We start from the raw sequence: 11,411 nt of genomic DNA, 5'->3' as shown, positions 1-11,411 counted from the left end.
AAAAAAAAAAAAAAAGGCAACATGGTTGTATCTTCCATTGCTGTGCCTACAAAACTCCCAGGATCTGTCATCTGGACAAAGGGGTGTACTCTGTAAAATCGAGGGTATATTGTGGTTCCAATGAAGGCAGTAATGGAAAAAGGTATTCAGAAATGAGCAATGTTGCCTTTAAGAAAAGTACATTTCTTGAAAGAAAAGGCAATGTGAGGTGGTTAAGCTTGTTGTAGCTACTGAAAACTGTGAATAGATAAAGAAACAGAGCCATATTTATGTTTTCTGTGGTTGGAAATTTTCAATCTTCGTTCTGAGCTTTGCTGTGGATCCTCTGAGTCAGATGGAAAACAACGACCTAGTGAGAAAATAAAAGATGTTAGTATTGTATATTCACTACGGGATCACAATCTATAAAAAAACAAATAAGAAGAGAAGAAAGTTTTACATGATAGTGACAGAAATGCAGACTTACTGTGGAGCTAAGGAGTGAAAGAATTTAGCCTAGAGGAGGTGCCTGCCTTCTGACAGCATGGTCAAGTCCCCACCCAAGGCTGTGCCATCTTTCCGCCATGTGTACTCCTGATCTTTCCTTGCTTTCTTTCCTGTTTAGGTCAGGGTCCCTGTAAAGGTCCTGCAAGATATTCATGTTCCCAAGCTGGGTGTGTAAGCATGGCACACACATGAAGTGAAAACACCTAGGAAGAACATAAGTACATGCAACCTGGAGTGACACGAGTCTATGTAAGACCAGGCGGAAGCTCAGTGGTGGATGGGTTAATTATTTTTTCCTGTTTCCTCTTTCTTGTCAGCTGAGTCATTCTTCCTGGTCTGTTTCAAATCTGTGAGTTCCAAGTCCTGGTCTCCTGTCCCCCTGAGGGCTCAACAAAGAAAGGCAGCTAGTTGCTCCTTTTCCATAATATTTTGTCCCTGTGTGTCTTAGTGTGCAGAAGCTGTGGATAGAAATGGAAAAAACAATGAATAACTAATTTGGAGCCTGCTTTATTTACATCTCATGTTGATACATTTCTGCCTAAATTAGGAGTCTTTGAATTATTTGGAGAAGCATAGTTACCCGAGTTAGTCCTTGGTTTATGAGAATCTGTGTTTCAGAAATTAGAATGGTACTTCAGATTCTACCTCTTTTAGCATATGAAAAATTGTGGTTATTAGGATAAATTATAAGAGCACACAGCATGGCTTAATTTCCCAAATTGCAACGAAAGACCAGGGATTGTTAATGTTGTCAGAAGCAACAGGGATGTTGGGAGAACTAGAAAGAGACGTAGCACAAATACACGGAGGAGGAATTGCTGTGCTGGTGATGGAGCTCAGGGACGCAGCATCCAAGGCTCTGGGTTCACCACCAACACACAAGAGAAGGAGGAGTGATGACAGCAATGGATAGTAACATTCTAGTCTTGAAAACATAATGCTGCACAGTTCTTGCACAAGAGCAAACCAACCAACATTCCAGCATGGATAGGAGGGCCGTCCTACCTCCCACTCTTAGCTGGAAAGCTATTGACAGTTGATGGCTTCTAAGAGAGAAAGAGTCAGTTTTCTCTATTTTCTGGGCCTTGGTGAATAGTTCATGCTTCAAAAAAAAAAAAGGCCACACATCTGTAAGTATATATGAGCAGCCCAAATTCGAGTCTGGGTTAGAAAAATAATTTAGAAGAAGGCACAAACTTGAGAGAGGAAGGAGGTGGATCTGGTTGGTGTGGAGAATGAAAGTGTTTAAAACACATTGTATGCATGCATAAAATTTTCAAATGACTTCCAAATGCTTAAATATTAACAAATGATTAATAAAAAATAATTTAAAAATAATGAAACAAATATTAGCTTCAGAACTGTAAAGAAAGAATGATCTTGAGTGGCTGGAAACCTGTGGGGAGGCACTAAATACTGAAGCACATACAAACATAGAGCCCAAAAGATACCGTATTGTAAATTCTAAGTTTACCACCATTTTTCTTTTAAAACATAAAAATGTTGATGAGAAAAGAAATCAGAACATTTATAAGTTAAGTCTTAAACATGTGATTAAACTACTGTAGGTCAATTTGTCATTGAACCTGAATGCTGACTTTTCTCAGTGTCTTGGAGGCAGTCTTTGTCCAGCACATAGCTTTTGAGAGATTGTAGTGCCGAGTACCAGGGATACAGTGATGTGGGGTGCAGACAAGATGGCCCTGTCCTCCAGCACCTCCAAGAGCAATAAGGACTGATATCAATTAAATGTCAAAGAACAATGTGAGGCGTTCTGATGCAGGGGTGAAGAACGCAGTGTACGAAGAGGTGTCCTGGGGAATTCAGGAGAGGTTTTCTAGAGACCAGCAGTCCCTTGGAGCAGTTATTAATCAAGAGCTGGAGAACCTATAATTTTACATTAGCCAACAGGCTATGCACAGGCTCTGTGGCACAGGAACTGTGTCGACCATGGGGATTCTAAAGACTTATGACTAGAGCAAAAAGAATGTAGTGAACACAGCTGAAAGCAAGATTAGTGAACAAGATTAGTGTGGTCTTTAACACTTTTCATTTTGCATCTCAAATATGGGGCCGTTTTTATGTTTGTTTTGACTAAAGTCTAGGAAATGAAGTGAGAAAAAACAGGAAGGATAGTGGAAGTTCAACTGAGTTAGGAAATAATGCAATAGAAGAAACACAGAGGAGACATGCTGGCAACTCTGAGTAGGGTGACAGAGATGGAGAGCAATGTTCAGACCAAAGCCGTGTTTAAGTGGGTTCTCCATAAACTATCATGCTGCACTGCATATGTGGAATTTGAAATTCAGTGTTGCCAAGCATGATGCTTTGATTTTCAGAATGTGTAACTCACTCACTGTGGGAAGGGACACTGGGGTCTGACCAGACTGTACAGATATCATTCAAGTTATATTCCGTAAGTTTGACTTAGGCAGGAAGCTGATAATAGCATGCACACAGGTAGTTATGCTGCCCCTCAGCTAGCACAGAGGCTTAAGCAAAGATACCATTTTTGTAAGTTTTCTGAGCATGTATTCTGACAAAATTTCTAGTCATGAGAGAGATCGTCTAGGTAGAGAAATCAAATGAGAAAAGCCGTGTGGTGCTTCAGTCAGAACACAGTGCTGAGTAGAGAGCCACTCTCCACAGGACAGTGAAGAGTAGATTAAAATGGTCAGAGGAAGACAAGAGAACCGGGTCTCAGAAGCCTAGAAAGATAATTGCATATAGGCAACAGCCATCAATTCGGATGCTTCTGGGAAGACAAATGGTTATTGGATTGTATTTAGGAACATGAAAGGTATTGACCACTTCGCAGGAGCTTGTGTTGGTGGCATTATGGAAGAGAAAAGAAATCAGATAGGAGGAGCAGGGAGTGAGAGGCGGGGGAGGAGGGACAAAAGTGTTGACACAGCTTCTAGCAACTGGTCAATAAGAATGGGAACAGTCTGAGTGGTTGCACAAAGCTTTGTGTTGGTGTTGCGGTGGGGTCTGTTTTAAATAATGCAAGGCACCTAACTACAAAGCCAATGGACAGGATATGCTTAAAATGCGTTAACTATACCACAGAATCGGTGTAAGATTTCTATATACCGAATAAGATTTCTGAGAAGTTGGGTCATTGAGACCCATAACAGGTAATCAAACTCTTCAAAAGTAGCAGCACCAATCTACTTCAAAAAGATGATGGGCATCTAAGAGGCTTTTCATGGAGTTTGTTAGCCTTTTTGGGCAAGAAACTGCTCTTGCCTGAACTGTTTGACTGGACTTGCAGGACCCACAGAAAAATTACTCCTGAAGCTCTCAAATCCCAACCCTTAAAAGGACAAATCTGCTTATGGTTTTTACATATTGAATGGATAATTTCACTAGATGTATAAATTCTTGGTAGACTGTTATTAATCTTAGTATTTTGGACAAGTCTTCTGATGAGAAGTGCCTTGATTTTCTGATTGTTCTATCTATAAGGAATAGGTTGGTTTTTTTTCCTATTTTGCTTCTATATTTCACTTGATTTTATTGCTACTTTTATGAGTTTTCTTTCTTTTTGGCTTTCAGTGCTGTATAGTTATTGTCTAGGTAGATTTCTCTGTGTTTGTCTTATGTGGGCCTTCTTAGACTTCTTGGGAGAATAGACTAACTGATAGAAAACACTAAAATATTGGGTAACACTGCCATCATCAAAAATGATCTTGTTTCCCTTCCTTCCTGCTATAACTTAAAAGTGTTTTGTTAAGGCATGAAGTGAGAGGGGGGAATAGGTGGGAAGAGGAGGCCATTAGCAGGAGTAGGAGGTAAGCAAGACAAGGGAATGTGGGAGAATAAGATCAAAATCTATTAGATGTGTGTAAAAATATCACAATGAAACCTATGTGTATGTGTAATTAGTGAATGCTATTACAAACTTAATAAAATTTGTCCCTACTTTTGAAGAGTTTGATTACCTTTTATGGATCTCAATGACCCAACTTCTCAGAAATCTTAGTCGGTATATAGAAATCTTATACCGATTCTGTGGTATAGTTAACGCATTTTAAGCATATCCTGTCCATTGGCTTTGTAGTTAGGTGCCTTGCATTATTTAAAACAGACCCCACCGCAACACCAACACAAAGCTTTGTATAATGAGATGTGTCTCATTGTCATGAAAAGTCCAAAGTTCTTAAAACATTTTAAATGCCATATTCTGAAGGTCTCTGAAAGATTTGAAGAATACCTATCTATCTGAAATATATCTCTATACAGCTAGGAAACCTAACTAATATGACTTCAAGCTTGACTATTATAGATGACTATCTATTAACCTGTGTTTCTTAATTACACATTACATTTTTTTAAATGAACTGCACAAGCACAATACCTTCAAGAGCAGAAATATACATATAATAAGATTGACCTAAAATTTGTATCAATAGACCAAGATCCATATCAATGCAAATTATTCATATCTTTATCATATTCCCCCTTTTAATGCAAACAAATATTTGTAAACAATGATTTAGGGAATTTGGGCACAGTTTCTCTTAACTGCTTCCTGCTTTTGTAATTTTTGGGGGGTGTTCACAATGACTTTTCAGGGGGTCTTGGTCCTCAATCCATATTAGTCTAGAAGGATTCCACAGGTGCTCATTCTCTGTGGAAACAAAAGAAGAACCTCTTTCCAAAGCAACAAATGTTTAGACCCAAATTCTAAAATCATACTTTTAAAGTACATATGTTGGTTTAGCTTAGCAGCCCAGACAATAAAATGTCTCTTTGTACTTATCTCACTCACGGTCAAAAAATTTAAAGAAAACACAATAATATACATAATTCAGACTCTCTGTGTATATTCCATCTTTACGTGGCTTATTTTTCTTACTCTATTACTTTTTCTACATGTTTAGTATTTATTTTATTATCTTTACTCCTTTATATCTGTACTCTTTTATATTACATTTACTGTCTCTTTACTCTTTTTCTTCTCTCTCTCAAGCCTATGTACTTTTTTTTAAACACACTGTGCCTCATTTAGAGGTCTTTTACATCTAAATCTGTCCTGTTGTATATCTGCAATCTTTTTCTATCCAGGAGGACTTCTTACAATGAAAAGCAGCTTGGCTAGGTCTAAAGTTGCCTTGCCTTTTGGTTCCACTCAGTCCAACTGAGCAGAGGTCCGTTCACTGCCTCTAAGACTTCCAGGTGGGAGCCATGCTTACCACCTCAACTCTGGTAACCAGTTGGCCCATGATGCCACCAAGTAACTTGGAGCACATTGCCCATAAACCTTATTCAGGTGCTTGTCCTCCTGAAAGAGCCAGAGTTCATGCTGGTAGCACAGCCAGGAAGCTGCCATTTTGAAACTTCATGGTTTTTTGGTTTTACTTGTTTGTTTGTCTGTCTGTCTGTCTGTTTTATACAATAGCTGATTCAGGAAGACCTCTCTTAAAGGAATCATGCCTCTGCTTGCTTCTTGCAAACAGAGCCCACCTGAGAAAATGCTGCTACCGAAAGCCATACTTAACTCTGTTCTTTTGTATCTAAGATTCCTTTCCAAGCTTTCTCATGTTTTACATGGACTTAGCTCCACATTAGGTGTCAAATGTTTGTGTTTTTTTGAGTCAGGGTGATTGGGAAATGAACTAGCAGCCTCCGCCAGCAATGTTATAGTCACTTTTTAAGAAATTTTCTCAATTATAATTTTTAGAATTTGTACTATTCCGTGCTTTTTTGGTTTTCCCTTCAACGACTTCTGTTCAATATACACAGGCACACACACACACACACACACACACACACTTTTTCCTTGTATTTTCTTATTACTTGAATATCTTATTTTTAGAGTTATTTATTTAAATATTTTCCCCATTTAACCTTATAAATTTATTTCAATTTACATAGTTTCTGCTTTGTTCTGATTTCCTCTTATTCTTAGAATGATTTCTGAAAATGACTTCCCAAATAACATCACCTATCTTTCACAAGTCTTTTTTTTTCTTCAATGAACTCATTTACCAGCCTTTCCAACTTTTGTACAATTTATATCAATTTTATTCATTCATCTCATTTTCAATAATAAAGTGGTAGCTTTCACTCATATGTGGATATATTGCTACATAGCTTTCCTTGCTATATAAATGCTATTTTATTTTCTGGCCTTTTTCTCACTGTAACTTTTGCAGTTTGTTCTGCTGTACTCATTTTCCTATTGCTTAGGCTTAAGCATGTTTTTATTCTTACCATGGAAGGCCTGCCAGGCTAGCTCCTCTGTAGACTTTGTTGTGTCTAGAGCCCCTGATTGGCTGTTTTCAAGGTAAACACTAGCTGTGGGGCTGTTGCTATATACTTCTTTTCTTTTACTCCCTTCTCCCACTTTTAAATGAAAAGTCTCCCTGACTTCTCATACTGGATCTTTCTAGTTTAATTTGGATTCTTCTCCCAAGAGATTCTTCACAGCATTGGGGACATCCCATGAACCCTCATGTGTCTCAAGATGGGGGACTTCTTCTATTCCCCAAGAAGAAACTGGTGATCTGAGGCCTGCACACTGCCTTCTCCATTTCTGCTGCTCTTCTTAGATCAGTCAGCTATCTCTGTGGAGATCACCCACTGTGGGAGTGAACTTTTCTGGTTCTAAAGGCCATTCAGAGAACCACCATCCATTTCCCTGCTTTCTTTCTCCACAGCTGCTACTACCGTGGTCTAGTAGTTTGTTACCATTTGCTAGTGGGGACATGTTGTAGTTTAATATTCTTGTAGATACTTTTTAGGTAATTCTAATTACTTTCTCTGTATGTCTAAAGGATATCAGTTATATTTAAAATGTTATGCCGGGAATCTGAGCAAACTTCAAAAGTAGAGCTGGGTGTGATACTACACACTTGTAACCCTCATACTTGGGCAGGACAATTGTGAGGAATGTGAAATTAGCTTGGGTTATATAGCAAGTACCAAGTCATCCAGGGTGGCATAGAAAGATCAAAAAGCCAAGTAATAAATAAAAGTTAGTAATAATTATATACTAACTGTATATTTGGGTAATCATTAAAATATTATTAACATATGTATTCATTCTGTGAACATCATAGATTAACTAGATTACTAGGTTTAAATTATATTTAAGCAGAACAGTTAAAATAATTTTAGAAATAAAATTAAAAAGTGGTATGCAATGTGTTAGAATTTTGATGCTGTTACACAAGTGTAACTCCATTTGAAAATATGGTGATTAAATTTCTTTAAAATTAATGGACAAAGATATTCTAAAAAATACAAGGTTAGAATAATATAGATGACCCTTCATATCTGTAGATTCCATAAGTACAACTCCAGATAAGGAAGATTTGGAAACAAATTGCATGTATACTGAACATGCACCTTTTCTTCGCCCTACCAATAAAAACATAACATAAAACTCTGCACGCCTTTCCATTATATTTGTTTTAAGTTTTCTAGGGTATGCTTGGGTCATATGAAACTTGAGGGCTTAAGGATTTTCTCCTGAGACCAAAGCCCTGCAGAAGAAGAGAGAAAAGGTTTCTAGAGAAGTAAACGTTTGTGTTTAATGTGAGTGTATGTCACTATAGGCTCATCAGAACCAATAGGGTGTACATCACATGAACCCTACAGCAAGCTGTGGGTCCTTGAGAGATAATGATCTGTGAATGTAGGCTTATATATTATGACAAACGCACTACTCATGTGTATGATGCTGATGCAGAAGAGCTACATGTGTAAATGTGAGAACTACATGTACACAGAATTGTCGGGATTTGCTGCTCACTTTTGTTGTGAACCTCCAGCTGCTGTGAGGATAAAAGCAAGTCCTGATGAATTCTAAAATACAAATAGAAGCTAGGTTATAAGACTTCATATTCTTTCTAATGAGGAAGTGGAACTTGAAGATGAATGGACCTATTTGGGATCAAAGCAAAAGAGCACATCAAATTCTAAGCTGGATTGTCAAATGATCTCTGTGAGTTTACAGTGATGAGCCATTCCCCAGGCTTCTCCTGGCTCAGCTTTGCCATTTAAACTATGTGGACCGCAGTGAGGTTCTGCCTCATTACTTCATAGGAGTCTTGAAGATAGATGAATTTCTATTCTAAACTGTTTTTGTCTGTTTGATAAAATGTACCTTATATCCATACATCTTCCACCTTATGTTTTGTTCCAGTTACACAAGAGGAACACAACTATACAATAGAAACAGAGACGAATTGGACTCTGGAAATACCATGCTTTCAAAATACCTCCTCAGAAATTTCACCTGGGTTCACCTTTTCATGGTTGGTGGTAAGCGTTGCCCTTTTCAGTGAATAACTGTAATGATCTTTAAATATTAATGAGTTGAAATGAATAGCAAGCAATAATAGAGAAACACTTGATGAGACACAGGCATTATGCCAGTGGCTGGGGAAAGACTGGGGAAGGAAGGAAAGGGCACAGGGGTGTCTTCCAGCTAGACAAGCAGCGATGCATGCGGTGGAACTCTGAAATTAGCTGTTAGAGGTTGATTTCTGTTTCAAATTATAAACCAGACCGTGACTGCAGAGAAAACAAGGAGTGATGCTGCCCTGGGGAAAAGTCACATACAGAAGTCTCTAGTCACTAATATTTGTTTTACAAATAACATATGTAGAGAAATAGACTTCTTTTCCCAGAACTTGCATTGCCATAATCTTGCATTGCTTTAATCGAGAAATGCAAAACCTGATGCTTATGAAACACAAGAAGAGGATGGAGTGATGGCTCAGCAGTTAGGAAAGCTTACTGCTCTATCAGAGGATACTGAAAGACAAACAAGGGAGTCATTGTTGCCCCCCCCCGACCTCCATAGGTGCCTGCACACACACACACACACACACACACACACACACATACAGAAACACACACACAGGCAAACACACACATGAATTGTGCATGGGAGAAACGGGCTCTGCAAAAGCACATCGCTGTTTGGTTCTGTTGCTGAATCGGGCTCTAGGCCCATAGTAACCACAACCTTTAAAAACCACTACAAATGGCCAGAATAGGGACTTTCAAAAGTTGCATTTATTTATTTATGGAGTTATGCACCACGACGTGTATGGAGGTCAGAGGACAACTTTCAGGACTCAGTTCTCTTCCTCCAACTCGTCGTCCCAGGAATAGAACTCAAATCACCTTTTCACCATCCTCATGTTAAATTGATGGCCACCAAATTCATGCTGTTTGCTTGGCTCATTAGTGCCAGCTCCTTAGGGGTCAACTACTAGATGAATGATAAGTCTCCTTTATGTAGTAGTATCCTTCAAGGAAACTTGGAGGGTGGTAGAGACATTTTCTATGGATCCCATCAGGACATTTAGAATAAATGAGGGCTGGAGAGAGTGCAGGGGGCGGGGTAAGTCTTGAGCCTCAGCAGACCCTCACACCACACTGTCATTTAAAGACTGGATTCTAATATAGACAAATAGAGAGATCCCCATGAAAGAATCCTTCCTTCAAAGGGAATAATGGATTGGCAATGAGCTGATTAAATTCCTGCTGTGCGTTCTCTTTTTAAATGTCAAAATCTGTTTGCTTCAAGGACTTTCAGCCGTGTCCTAACTACTGATGGCTCTAGGATTGACTAAGACTGGTGTGAAAACATCTAATGTCCCTGTATTAGGAAACAGAGAAGGCCCCCCGCCCCCACCATCATTGCTGTGTGTCTGCAGAGGTCACGCAGATTCTTACAAACAGGAAGTAATGTGGCTTTAAGTAAAAGGCTAAAGAGCAGAAATGATGAAGATAAGCTCAGCAGGACAGAAACCTGCTGTGCTGAGCCCAGAAACCCTGGGAAACTGCAAAGGCCTCCCGCCCCAAGTGTTTCATTAAACCTCGGGAACAGTTCTATAGACAAACATTATCCAAGTCTCCAGAAAATAAAAGTCATGTTGTCACGTATGTGGAATTATAAAATCGAATTAAGTCAGTTGCGAGTCTCGTGGGGAAAGTTATTATTAAGATTCTCAATATCATTGTAAAAAAAAATGCATTTGGTATGTGGACCTGGTCTCATGGCAGCTGTGTTAAATGGAGCTGATTCTTTATTTGGGAGGAGTTATATTCAAGGCTGTACTAACTGAAGTCAAAGGGCATCAGACACAAACACAGGGCATCTAATGATCTGTTGCCACAAGATAATTCGGATACCTAAGAAAATACAAAAGGCCAGCTTGTGAGCAACCACGTGAATTGTGGAGTGCTAAATAAGAAATTGAGGGCTATGTGGGTTTAGTTGGGAAATGGGTTGGTAGATAAACAGCAAGTGCTAATTTTGCTATTTAATTCCTAGGACACACATCAGCATCAGGGAAATTCTTCAGGCTTATTCTGGGAGTTTCTAAGTACATTCTAATATTCTGTTTTCATTACAAACTATCATCCTGTGATTTCCCACAATATAAATTTTAATTCAATCCAATAAACAGATGTGAATCTGATTTGAGTGCTGGGTTTTCTACAGGGATACAAAATTATATTAGATATATTTTCTATCATGCCATATATTTATAATAAAATGTAAAAAAAATAGTAGTACTCAGGGAAAATAATTTTCCAGATAAATCCAGAAAAGCTTTTTGAAGAGTTATGTTTGAGCCATATAATTAAAGACACTTAATAGCAAAAGACAGACATATGCTATAACAAGACCCTAAGACTCATACAGACAATTTAGTAGTATAGCCCTCGGAATGTCTTAAGGAAATATTTGCTCTCAGTCAGTGAACTAAATAGAGATCCTTCACCACTGTTTATGAACTCACAGTGGCTTGTTCTCACCTGCATAAGACTTGTACAAGACCAAGACGGTTGACATTCTGGCGTGGAGGAGGAGGTGCTCAGAATCCTATACCCCTGATTGAAGACCTTTGGATGGATAATGGCTTCTGTGCGGATGGAGAATCAGTTTTCTTGAG

The 11,411-nt window shown here is 38.6% G+C and overlaps 1 protein-coding gene across 1 annotated transcript in view; it reads left to right on the top strand.

The window, feature by feature from the left end:
• Window positions 1–11,411, top strand: part of Cd96 (CD96 molecule) — a 72,373-nt gene that overhangs the window by 5,246 nt on the left and 55,716 nt on the right. The window contains exon 3 of the mRNA XM_013351885.1: window positions 8,642–8,760. Within this exon, the coding sequence (XP_013207339.1) occupies window positions 8,642–8,760 (119 nt within the window). The remainder of the gene's footprint in view (window positions 1–8,641; window positions 8,761–11,411) is intronic.

Source organism: Microtus ochrogaster, chromosome 2, assembly GCF_000317375.1.
Source record: "Microtus ochrogaster isolate Prairie Vole_2 chromosome 2, MicOch1.0, whole genome shotgun sequence".
Taxonomy (NCBI): Eukaryota; Metazoa; Chordata; class Mammalia; order Rodentia; family Cricetidae; genus Microtus; species Microtus ochrogaster.
This window is presented reverse-complemented; position numbering and strand designations above follow the sequence as displayed.